At 42.0% G+C, this 13,231-nt stretch overlaps 1 protein-coding gene across 5 annotated transcripts in view; it reads left to right on the top strand.

The window, feature by feature from the left end:
- The window catches only part of Spire1 (spire type actin nucleation factor 1), a 133,333-nt gene that overhangs the window by 19,414 nt on the left and 100,688 nt on the right, over positions 1–13,231 (top strand). For all 5 annotated transcript variants that reach the window (XM_046462734.2, XM_046462733.2, XM_058585126.1 and 2 more), the window contains exon 2: positions 1,813–1,847. In XM_046462734.2, coding sequence (XP_046318690.1) covers positions 1,818–1,847 — 30 coding nt within the window. In that variant the 5' untranslated portion in view covers positions 1,813–1,817. The remainder of the gene's footprint in view (positions 1–1,812; positions 1,848–13,231) is intronic.

The raw sequence follows: 13,231 nt of genomic DNA, 5'->3' as shown, positions 1-13,231 counted from the left end.
CTCCTTACCACATAGTCTTGTGTTTTCCTTCCCTCACAGAATGGTCCTCCCACCACCAGTATATCTGTCTACTCATTTGCTCAGTGCTCACAGTTTTTACCAGCAAGACCACTACCAAAAAAATTACAGATTTCTTTGTAATTCTCTTTACTTTAAGAATCTATCCTACTGAAGCCACACATCCATGTGCATACTCTTGGAGGTTACTCTGTTCTCTCTTATAGTGTGGGGTGGCCCCCTCCTCTGGTGCAGAATAGGCCTTAGGAAATGTTTGCAAAGAACCAGTCTGCCCCCTTTTTTGGGCTGCCTCTGATCAACAGCACTTTCCTGCTTTCATTACCACTTTTGTAGGAGTTTAGTAAAACTAATCTATCCAAAGCATTAATGGTTTGAACAGAGTTGTATGTGAATATAGACATAAATAAAGTCTGTAACGATATGCAGAATCACATCCTAATAATTTTATATAACAGATTAAAAAACAGTCATCTTTAGCAAGCCCTCCTATATAAAAACCTCATCTATTTAGCTCATTATATATATTCTATATATATATATATAGTCTTTAATTACTCATTGCTTATATATATGTTTTAATTGGCAGGACCCGAGGTCCCTTGTTATCTGACCTCAGCTGCAGCTGGTGTTTTTACATTAGGGTCATTAGGTGGTGGGAATCGTGGCTCCCCTTCAGTTTTCGTCTAGAACTGGGTGGCCTACGAAACCATTGCTCATGATTTTCCTTTAGTGGTGTCATCATAGACTCTCAGGCGTAGGAAGTCATTAAACCTGAAGAAAGGAAAGCCCCAAGACAGATGGGGCCATCACTGTGGAGCTGGCTGGGTGAGGGGGGGTGGTGAGGAGTGGGGTTAGCGGGGGACATGTGGGAGGAGGGAGAGCAGCGCTGCCCGCCCGCCCGATGACAGGTGAGCTCAGGAGGATGAAGCCTGAACCACTGAATTCCCAGGGCCCACATGGAGCACATGGAGGTGTTGTCTGTTCTTGTCGACACTACTTAATGCAAGGTTCTCCTTTAAAGCAGCTGCTTTTATTTTTTATTTTATTTTTTTTAAAGAGAGAGAGAGAATTTTTTGATATTTATTTTTTAGTTTTCGGCGGACACAACATCTTTGTTTGTAAAAGCGTTTTCGCCACCCACATTGACAGAAATGTATGGCCACACATGTTCCTTGGCTTATGTCTCTGAGGTGACGAATGACACTATGTTGGTACAGCCAGGTCCTGTTCAATTCTGGTCATCCTTCAGGTGGTCTTCTATTGAAAGAATTACTAAATTCATGATGTGCCATCTAATCACATATTAAAGAAGAAAAGCCACATGTGTTAAAGAAAACTTGAATTTGAAACGTTTTTGCTTGCATTGAAATGATCACTGTACCTTTAAAATGGAAATATATTAGGGGGAAAGCCCAAGAATCTTTAAAGTTTTCTTAAGGTATATTTAAAATGTCTTTAAAATATTTTAAGATATTTTAAAAAGAAAGTAGGACTTTAAAAGCATTTTTATTTTCTTTTGATTAACTGGTATGAATGCATATTAAGTATGTGTGTGTTTTAGATCATTCTACAATTAAGCATATTCTTCTATCTTTTTCTTTATTATTTTCGCATGGGCCCATTTAGGCTTAAAATATCTGAGCAAGACCTAGAAAATTGGTCACTCTAGCACTTTTTATTTGCATAGATATTTTTATAGGTATAATAAAGTCATGGTCATAGTAACTCATATATTCGTCAATGATTAAAAAAATCCAAAATCCTTGAAAGTAACTTTTCTCATTTTTATTACAGGTAAAATGGGAAATTCACGTTGTACAGAAACAGAGGTAAGAGACACTCAAGTATTTTGAGTAAAGCAACTTGGCTGTCCTGTTTTTACTTAGTGCTGACCATATCACTGCTGTTCTTGGTTTCTCTTAAGAATATATTGGGAACAGCTATAAACTGTTTATATTGAAGGATGAAAAGTGAGGAGAAATTAGTTACCTTGTCTACATGTTTGTAATGTCAAGGTGTATTATAAAGAGTGACTTAATCATAGTTTAAAATTGTTTCTGTAATAGTATTTGTGGGATTGAGTTAAGATCAATATCTCTGAATAAAAATTAAGTCCAATTTATTTATTTTTTAATAACTCAGCCTAGTGTGTTGTGATCAAAACATCACTTAGATGTGTTGGACTCTGTGAGGCTTCCTGAGTGTAGGAAAAAAAATAGGGACTCAGAAACAGTGTTCTAGAAAGAAGAATAAGGAATCAAATGTTGTGTTGTTCACACAAGTAGCCTTATTATTTTTTAATAATTTAAATAACTTGGTTCAGAACTGTGGTTGTGAAGTTTGAGGCATTTCTGTGTGTCCCTGAGGTGCCAGGGCTGCACTGTGTGACTCTCTTTCTGCTCTCATGGAGTGGGGGGTCGGGTTCTTGTTCATGATGATGCCTGAATAAAGGATTTGGGAAATTGTATTTCTGATGCCTCTACATTCTGATGTAGGTTTTAATAAATTTTAACTTTAGTGAAATTCAAGCTTCCCAAGGGATTATATTATGTAATAAAAAGCAAAAATGATTTTTGTATTTTCTGTTCAACTTTGAAATAACTTGAGATAATTTTTCAAATTAGTTCTAAAAATAGGTCACTTAGTATTTTTATATTGCTAGGGTTTTGAGGCACTATTCAGGGGGCATCAAGGAGTAGGACTGGACTGGAGTCAGAATGGAGGTTTTATCTGTGGTTTCTGGGTGTGCATCTTTCTAGGAGTACAATTTTGAGCAAGTGTTTTTTTTTTTTTTCTCTCAGAACTTTGTCTCTCTTACCTGTAAAGCATTAATGACAATCCTTAGTGACTTCCTAGCGTGTGGAACTTAAGAGAGATCATCGCCTTATGTGAGCAGATGTTTCCCAAACTTGAAGGCTCTGTCACAGTGAAGACCAGGGAGTTTCTGGCACTTGCCTACACTTGGTGATGTGGTGTGGCCATGTGTACAAGGCCCCGTCCTTGGACAGAACCAGCTGGCTGTAGCGTTGCTGCCTCTGCACAGGATGGCTCACTCCTCCTATTTCCTCACTGGTAAATTAGGTCACCAGAAGGAATGAGCCTAAGCAGAATTTTTAAAATAACTGTTGAGGGAAGAGGGCAAATTATAGGAAAATGGAAAGTTCAATCTGGTTTAAAAAGTAGGTTCTGGGTAAAGTAGGTGACAGTTCCCTCTGGAGAGGAGATTGGGATGGTGGATGGTTGCTTATATTGTTTGAGTTTTTTAAAGAAAAATAAATGCCTCTATGTATTACTTTTTAGTAATTAAAATACTAACAGGGAGGGGCAGTGAGGCTGTAGGAACTACACTTTTAAGAAGTTTTGGGACCTGAGAGGAGATGTTCTTGGGTTGTTTTGTGGTTAGGGAAGATGTGCCTTTGGGGGGAGGGGAGAATGTGAGACTGACTTCCAGGTGGAGCCTGATTACCTGTTGAAGCAGCCCCCAGGGTGGATGAGAGGGGCAGTGGTGGGAGCAGGACCACAGGGTCCCTGAGACCCTTTCTGGGGATCTGCAAGGTTAAGACCATTTTCAGAGTACTTTCGGACGTTATTTGCCTTTTGTCTTCATCCTCCAGAGTGTGCCATGGGCTTTCAATGACTGATTCTGGGTAGCCGTGATGGCTAGACTGACTGCAGGAGCCAGCCCGAGGTCTGCTGCCTGTTATGAGCCCAGCATCAGAGTGTTTTGCAAAATGTGGAACAGTATAGCCCTTCTTGATTTTTTGGAAAATATTTTTTTAAATGAAAATGTATTTATATTAATATGTTATGGGGTTTAAATGAACTAATGATATTCTTAAAATTTCTTTATTTCAAACACAGTAAATGTTAGATTGTAGCCCACATAAACAGAAACTCTCTGGAGTCCTTGGTGATTTTTTTTTAGAGTATAAAGGTCTCCTAAAACCAAAAGGTTTGACAGCTGCTGGGTAATGTGCCCTTGCAGAAGCTCTTTCTCCGAGGAACAGGATGAGGGAACCCTCTGCAGGCCCTGGAGAGCCAGGACACCCCTTGCAGATTCTGGCCAGTGGCCTCTGTAGAGAGGAGACAGGCTTGGGCACTGCGGGGCCCTCGGGGCTCCTGAGTAGTTTTCTAGTGAGGACAGAGGTTTGAAGCCCCTGTGCTTGGCAGGCTTGCTGTGTGGACAGTGGCTAGGGCTTGTGCAGATGGTGGCTGGGGCTTCAGGGTGTGCCCCCACCTTGGGATTCTTCCTGGTGGTGAGCTGAGGGCAGAGCCCTGCCCGGCCTGGCCGAGGAGTGCAGCTTGTGATTGCTATTATGCAACGAGGTTTTCTGGAGGGAGCCGAAGGTCCTGCTTCTTGAGCAGCCCGCTGGTGAAAAAGGAGGCCCTGTATCTTTCTGGGGCTTCAGTACCCTCATCAAGACAGCATAGTTGAAATGGACACTAATTTCAAGTGTTCAAGTGTGTTTATTTTAGTGGTTTTTGTGGTACATAAAAATGTTAGTAATTGTTTCCTAGTTTTACTCATAATTCTCTTTTTAATATGACTATGCAGGCATTCAGTTAACAAGTTCTTTTGCCTTAAGATTAGCTAATGTTTATTGCAATCAAGAATTTTGCCACATTTGTCACGGTTTGGATTTTTTTTTTTTTTTGGCAATGCTGGGGATGGAACCTCGACTTTGCATGTGCTCAGTAGGGCTCTGCCACTGAGCCTCACCCCAGCCCACTGGAAGGATGTTTCCAGTGTACTGCATTATGCTCTCATGTTCCTGTATTTGAACTTGTGAAGGGAAATCTTTCATGTGACTTCTTCTTAAGGATCTACTTCCTTTTTAAAAATTTTTAATAGGCAATTTTTCCATACTTTTTCCCCCATCCCCCCATTTTTATGCACAGTGAAATTCACTCCTTTTAGTTTTACAGTGTTGCAAATGCATTCATTTGTTGACACCACCCTCCCCCCCCCCCCAGTGCCCTCCCCCCCCCCCAGTGCCCTCCCCCCCCCCAGTGCCCTCCCCCCCAAGCCTGCTCCTCCAAGCCTGTGGTGACCTCTGATGTGCATGCTGTCCTTATAGCTCTGAGGAGGACATGTAATTTAAACAGAATGGCCCATACTTCTCCCTCCTGTGGCTGCCAGTTCAGGCTGGTGACTTATAAACTGGGAATGACTGACCTGTACTTGGCCTGCCTGTCAAGGAAACAGTTCTGACCCAGATTAGGAGCTTTTACCCACATTTTATAAGTTTTTCCTTCTGCCATTATTTAAATAGTTTTTATGGATTATAAACTTTGAAGAAAAATTGTTGAGTACTTAAAATTACTAAGACATAACTGATTTGAATTTTCAAGTATTTAAACTGAGACTTTCTTTTTTTTTTTTTTTTTTTAAGTTTTCTGGATTTCATTACATTCCTGTCTTCCATTAACTACCACTAATTATGTAGCATTCAGAGGCCTTTCCCTTTAATAGGAAAGAAGGTTAAATGAATAACTAGAACAACCCTGCTGTTCCCCTGGCAGATTAGCTATATTTTAAGTGGAATAGGTTAATGTATTACATAAAGTTAGATTAACTTTTATCATTACTGTAGTCTTTTTTTTTTTTTTTTTAAAGAGAGAGAGAGAGATAATTTTTGATATTTATTTTTTAGTTTTTGGCAGACACAGCATCTTTGTATGTGGTGCTGAGGATCGAACCCGGGCTGCACACATGCCAGGCGAGTGCACTACCTCTTGAGCCACATCCCCAGCCCATTTACTGTAGTCTTGATAGAGCTGATTTAAGTGAACTTTCAGTAGAAATTATTTTAATTTGTATTATAGCAGAAAAATTTAAACTTTACTGAAGGAAACTATTTTAAAAAATTATACTTATATCTTTAAAGTAGAGTTCATATATACTGTGCATAAGTATTTATTTTGCTTTATTCCTGCGTGCATCTTTAAAAAAACACTAGAGCTTTCTCAATGCCAGGCACTATTAGAGACATTAATTAATTCTCATAACAAATTTATGAGATGGCTGCTATTATTATTGGTATTTTAGAGTTGGAAGCTAAGGTATAGAGAGGCTAAACAAGTTGCAGAACCACTCTCGTCTACTCTACGCTTTCCTTTGCTCAGCATGTGTGTATGTGTGTGTGTGCACGCGCGCATCTGTAGTGTGGACATCTGTATTGTGCTGGTAATTAGGGCCCCGAGGAGAACAGTGCGTGGTCTGCGTCTCCTCACCCTGTGTGTACCCTGACCAGGGACGGCTAAACCTAACCAACCTGTGAGGCTGTAGTGCTGTCCGCGGACCTTCAATCCACAAGTTGGGTGGGTACAGAGTTTGCACAATGGTCTGCTTCTGAATTACTCAAGAATGATTCAAGAACTGTCCTATATATTAGAATCTCCTGGGAAGTTGGACCTAGAATTGGTCTGCTTTGGGGAAAACCCAGATATCTTGGAAATGAGGCAAGAAATACATTAGAGTTAGTGTCTTGGACTTACTCTATTTTGGTTGTGGATAGTTTTTTTTTTTTTTAGGTGTAGATGGACACAACACAATGCCTTTATTTTTATGTGGTGCAGGGAGGATCGAACCCGGGTCCCGCCCGTGCTAGGCGAGCGCTCTACTGCTGAGCCACAATCCTTGCCCTGGTTGTGGATAGTTTTTAACCCAAATTGGACTATATGATTTTTTGTTTGTTTCCTGAGCAGCCTAGAGGTGGTACGTGGAGGTTGCTGTGATGCAGAATATGATGTTTTAAAATGTTCACTTTGTCTCTGGCTCAACCTGCCCATTGCACTCTGGCCTCCATACATATTGTTTCTTTTGACATGGTACCACCCTTAGTTAATTTTATAAGCAACTGAAAAATCTAACTTGAGAGAAGTGTATGATATTTTTTTGTAAAAGTATTTGCATGTGTATACAACTTGAGTTGTATTTGAATGAGGCTGTTTACTTTGACCCTCCCCCTTTTTTTTGGTGGTACCAGGGATTGAACCCAGGGGCACTTAACCACTGAGCTGCATCCCTGGGCCTTTTTTTTTTTTTTTTTAATTTAGAGACAGGGTCTCTGTAGTTACTTAGGGACTTGCTGATTTGCTGAGGCTGGCTTTGAACTTGCAATCTTCCTGCTTCAGCCTCCCAAGCCACTGAGGTTATAGGTGTGGGCCACCATGACTGGCATACTGTGTGACTGTTAAAATAGCATTTGATACAAAATAATTGGAATAGCTAGCAGAAACAAATGGAGAAATGCTCTCAAGTCTACCCTTTTTAGCACAAGGCTTTGTCTGTCTTAAACTTAAGTTGAACAGTTGATAAATGGAATTAGACCACAACAAGTTAAAATGGTGATATGCCACCAAAAGGATGAAAAGAATAAGCTCTGGGAACTCCTGGTAACAACATCACATCCTCCCTCCTCCTTGGTCCACAGGCTAAAAGGAGTGGGAAGGAATGCTCACATTCTACTTCCTACCCCCTCCCCCAAACGACCCCCCCCAATGTGTTGGCATTCGTATTGCCATTTGGCTGACGTTAATTTGTAATTTAAAATTGGTGTATTTCCTCAGAGAAAATTGCATTCATGTGTGAATTGCCATTTCTGATTGTCGGTTCTCATAGAGATTGGTAGAGGGGCACTGGTGTGCTGAGTAGACAGTCTCCACTCAGGTTTCCTGTAGACACAGACAGGGCATTGTGATAGTGACCTCCCCTTCCCCACCCAGGTATGTTTACTACTAAAATGGCCTATCTGGGTGACAGTGTCGGAGATAGATGTCTATGTCAGGTGTAAACAAAGGCAGTGCAGTCATATCTTGGTGACAGCTGGGAGACAAGAGTGGGGAAAGACTACCCATAGCAGGTATGATCACTCCAAAGAAAGGAAGCATGGATATTTTGTTTGGCAAGCCTCTGTGTGTGCACGCAGGAAAGCATGTGGCAGGGCACATTTCTGAGCATGTCCAGTTTGAAGTCACAGTTCAGGAAAAAGATGGCAGAGGTTCCTGGGCTTGCTCAGCTTAGCATCATAGAGCACATGTTCAAAAGGAAGGATGGTGGACAGGAGCACTTCTGAGCAAGTTGATGCTAGGTTCCAAAAAGAATGAGTTGGAGTGCTTCAGTGACCCTGATTGGCTCCCAAAGGTTTCCTAGGAGTTTTAGCTGAAATGAAAAGAATGGTCTTTTCAAGGGTGAACAGCTTGTTTCCTCTAAGTGCAGTGGTTTGCCCCGAAGGCGCCTGCCTTGGTTAATGGCTGATGGGGGCACCTGATTGGACCACAGGATACAGAACTTGTATAAGTAGTGTTTCTTTGTGTGACTTTTACTGTATCCAAAGACAGATGAAAATTGTATATCTATGTTTGGCAAAGGATTTCAGGAAAACCAAAAATGTTTATCTGCAAGGAAGCATTTTATAATTATCCATAGTTACTATACATTAAACAGGTTTCTGTACTTAAACATCTCTCAGTAGTTGGATAAGGAGTAAAAGGTTTTCTCAGTCACTTGCCCTATCAGGGGGCCATGTCATCTACCTTGATGAAAAGGCAAAATGTGTTTGATAACTTTCAACTTGAGGATTTTTTAGCATATATAATACAGTGCTGACAGGACCAGATTTCTGTTTCTTTTCTCAAAGTACCTTTATTCATTTGTAGAGTTGTAAAAATTAAAATGGCACAGAAAGGTAAAAGGAAACAGTAGGGTGACGTTTACCCTACCATTTAGGGTCATGGCTGCTCAGGGTGTCCCAGGCCTCGCTTCCCATCTATATGATGACCATGTTACATTGAGCACATATCAGGTACCACCCTCAGGGACTTTTTGCATAAAAAGACCAACTTGGCTTCAAGGAGATAGCCAGGCTGAGAGGAGGAGCTTAGGTACCTGAGGGAGGTTTCTAGGCAGAGGACACCATCATCTTGGAGACTGAAGTGGGTAGCCATGCTGTGGTGTGCTGAGAGCACCGGGGCCGGAGGGGAGGACAAGCTGGTGCTGGGACTGACCACTCGTACTAAGACAGGACATCTCCTCTTCAGTCTGAAGTCATCAGGGTCACTCTTCTTTTGATGTCCACTCTTCACATTGTCTGCCTGTTCTTTGTGGGGTGTTCGTGTATGCTCATGTCACCAGTATATGCATTATTTGTCCAGATCGTTATTGTGATCTCAGGAGTGCAGTTGTCCAAGCTGCCACAGCTGACATGGTAAGTTCACTGCGCACCCATGTCAGAATGGCAGAGATGCACTGGTGACCTAGGGAGTGGAGCTCAGCTGTGGGATGGACCGGGGAGTGAGTGGTGGACAGGTCAGCTACTGGAGACTGACCAAGAGTGTCTGCCTCCGGGCACTGTGTGTCTCGGTGTCTTCCCTCAGGCTGGTAGAAATTTTATGGAGTTAGCAGATGCCATAAAATACAGCTTAAAAACCCCCATTGTCAGTAAAGTTAGATAATTTATTTGGGATTATTACCTAGTTTTTTTTGATGATAGTATTTCTTAATTTTTTATCAGCTTTATAAAAATGTTAGTTACAAACCCTATAAGTATTTATTTAACCAAATCAGCAATCTTAAAGATAACCATAGAGATATTACTGCAGTCAACTTCAGAACATCCTTATCACCTCAGGAGGGGCTCAGTACCCTTTGTCTTCTCTGGTCCTTCACTCTCCAGTCTCAGCCCCCACTGCCTACTTTGTGTTTGTGTAGATTTGCCTGTGCTGGACATTTCCTGTAAGTAGCTGGACACTTCGCATAACGTGTGGTCCTTCCTGTCTTGTTTCTGCCTCTTGGCAGGGGGCTCAGTGTTCCTTCATGTTAGAGGATGTGTTGGTATCCAGTACCATTTTATTGCTGAATAGTCCACTGTATGAATAGCATCATATTTTGTTACCCATTTATCTATTAATGGAAATTTGATTTGTTCCTACTTTTTAGCTGTTCTGAATAATGCTGCTATACACAAAGTTTTGTGTTGACTTATGTTTCTTCTCTCTTGGGCATGTATTTAGAAGAACAATTTGTGGTTAAACATGGAACTCCATGTATTAACTTTTTCAGCTTGCTCCAAGATTCTTTTCCACAGTACCTCCATCTCCCGACATTACCACCAGCAGTGTGAGTTCTGATTCCTCACATCCTTGCCAACCCATTATTACCTGATGTTTTCATTCCAATCATCCTACAGAGTATGAAGTAGTATGTCAAATAGTTTCATTTGACATTTTTCCTGATGATTAATGAGGTTGAGCATGTTTTCACATGCTTATTGACCATTCATATATCTTCCTTGTAAAAATATCTATTCAGATTTTTGGCCCATTTTTAAAGTGGTTATTTCTCTTTTTATTATTGAGTTGCAAGAGTTCTTCACATGTTGTGGAAACAAGCCCTTGAAAAATGTATGATTTGCAAATATTTTCTCCCAGTCTGTGGGTTTTCCTTCTGCTTTCTTGATGATGTTTGTGGAAGCACCTGGGTTTTTAACTTTGGTGAGCTAAGGTTCAGTTTCTTTCATCATTGCTCAGTTTTGGTGTCGTGTCTTTGAATATTCCACTGTATGAATAGCATCATATTTTGCTGGCCGTGAAGATCTATGTGGCAGTGGGAGGGAGCATGCAGCTTCTGTACTGACTCATATCAGTTGGGACACAGACAGAGTGTTCTGAGAGCAAGTAAGACGATGAGGTCATCGATGGTAGAAGTGGGGAAGGTAGAACTCCCTTTTGATCCTGCAGAAGAAAATTCTGGAAATAGGTCTCAGGTATGACTGGAATAGACTGCACTCCTCCTCCTTGGTGGAGCATGGAGCTGTCAGGAAGAGAAGAGACATTATGCCAGCCCTTCTCACCAGGGTGGTGGCAAGAGGAAAACAGGAGACTGACTTAACTGGTTGAAGCTGGCATGCTGGTCACCTGGCTGCACTGCACAGCCACTCCCCACATGCGGATTTCTGTGGTGTAAGTAGTACTCCCACCTGGACAGTTGCAGTCTAGTTAGTGAGCTTGCAGGATTCCTGAACATTTGCCAGTTTGGCTCTTCATAAGTCAATATTAGCTCTGTAGCACACTGTATATCACTCCCCTCCCCCCTTTTTTTTTTGATATAGGGAATTGAACTCAGGGGCATTCAACCACCGAGCCACATCCCCAGCCCTTTTTAAAAAATATTTATTTTTTAATTGTTGTTGGACACAATACCTTTATTTATTTATTTTTATGTGGTGCTGAGGATCGAGCACAGGGCTTCACATATGCTAGGCGAGTGCTCTGCTGCTGAGCCCCAGCCCCAGCCCCCGCCCCCAGTCCTGTTTTGTATTTTATTCAGAGACAGGGTCTCACTGAATTGCTTAGTGCCTCGCCATTGCTGAGGCTGGCTTTGAACTCGAGGAAAGATGTGTGGTTACCAAATACAAATTTGGCCTTGAGGTTTATTAGTGAACAAAACTGCCGCAGGAGCGGGGAGCTGCAGGTCCCAGATTGAACAGGGCATGGCTTCCCAGTTGATGGAATATTCTCTGAAATTTGCACTTATCTTGAGCTAAGTAAAAAGCAGATTTCATGTCCCAACAAAATTATCTTTTATTCTGTTGTTCAGCAGGTATGAGGGAAAAGCAGCTTTTTAATTATGTGTATAGTACTAATAAAAGGGAACATTAGCATTGCTAAGTATACAAATCAGATAATTAAAGGGAAAAAAATAATTTGCTAACTTTAGGCAGGTGAGCAGTCTGGGAAGGAGCTGGGCCAGGGAGCAGCCCTAGATGGTTGGTCAGACGCTATCCTCTCCTTTTTCTTTCTCTCCTTTTCCTTCTCCCATCTCCCTTTCTTCCTCTCTCCCCTCTTTCCCTCTTCTTTTGTTCTCTCTTTTCTTTCTTTCCCTTCTTTCTGCAAAGAGAGCAGAAACTAAATACACATGCTTCCTTTCTTTGCAGGGAGCATACCTCCTGCTAGGCCTTGAGGTTTGTCAGTTAACAAAACTGAAAAGGCCTCTGCTTGCCTGGTTTGCACCCTAGTGTTTGTGGGGAACACACAGACGAGTGTCTGTTAAATGTGGGGTCCCAGTAAGTGCTGTAAAGAACAGAAGGATGAGGAGTGGAGCGTGACTCCATAACATAAGAGAGAGGGTCCCTCTTGATTCTATTTTCTCACTTTTGTTTTAGAAGGGAAGGCCTCTTTTTTGTTGTTTTTATTTTTATTTTTATTTTTTTAAATTTTATTTATTTATTAGGTGTAGATGGACACAACGCCTTTATTTATTTTAGAGAGAGAGAATTTTAATATTTATTTTTTAGTTTTTTGGCGGACACAACATCTTTGTTTGTATGTGGTGCTGAGGATCGAACCCGGGGCGCACGCATGCCAGGCGAGCGCGCTACCACTTGAGCCACATCCCCAGCCCTTTTGTTGTTTTTAATACATAGTTTTTAGGTGTAGTTGGACACAATACCTTTGTTTTATGTATATATTTTTATGTGGTGCTGAGGATCAAGCCCAGGGCCTCACATGCGCTAGGCGAACACTCGTCCACTGAGCCCCAACCCAGCCCCCTCGCCCCAGGAGGGCCTCTTTTTGAGGTGATTTTTGAGCAGAGATCTGAATGGAGTGAGAGAGGAAGACAGGCAGAAGAAGTGGCAGGTGCCAAAGGTGTGTGGTGGGAGGGAGTCTGAGTGTCCCAAGGAGGAAGGCAGTGTGATGGGAGGCAGTGGGCAGTGCCAGGGGCAGGTCTGTGGTGTGCTCTCTGAGGAGCGTGGAGACTGGAGGCACAGTCATGGTTCCACAGGACCCACCCACTTTACCCTGGAACAGGTTGACCAGAAGATGATCTCGTTTCAGTAGCTGGTGATGGTGAGGGACTGCTATCGGGACTGTCATCACAGTCCAGAGCTCTGCTCCCGCTGCCTACTTCTTGTCTGGGTGTTCGCCTGTCCTCCATGGGGGTCTGCTGGCATAACATAAGGTGATAAAAGTTTACCTTTTTAGAAATTGTGGTAAAAAGCACGTGATACTTACCATCTTAACCACTTTTAATGTACTTTTTGTTGGTGTTAAGTACATCCACATGGTATGCCACAGAACTCCAGAACTTTTTCATTTGGCAAACCTGAAACTCTCTGCCCTTCTCCCTGTCCCCTTTCCTGACAGCAGCCTCTCTGCTGCCTCTGATGGGCCATTGCAGGTGACTCCCAGGGTGGGCTTGTGTGGTGTTTGT

This window comes from Marmota monax, unplaced genomic scaffold (assembly GCF_021218885.2).
Source record: "Marmota monax isolate L192 unplaced genomic scaffold, Marmota_monax_Labrador192_F-V1.1 WCK01_AAM20220418_F8-fsc00180, whole genome shotgun sequence".
Lineage (NCBI taxonomy): Eukaryota > Metazoa > Chordata > Mammalia > Rodentia > Sciuridae > Marmota > Marmota monax.
This window is presented reverse-complemented; position numbering and strand designations above follow the sequence as displayed.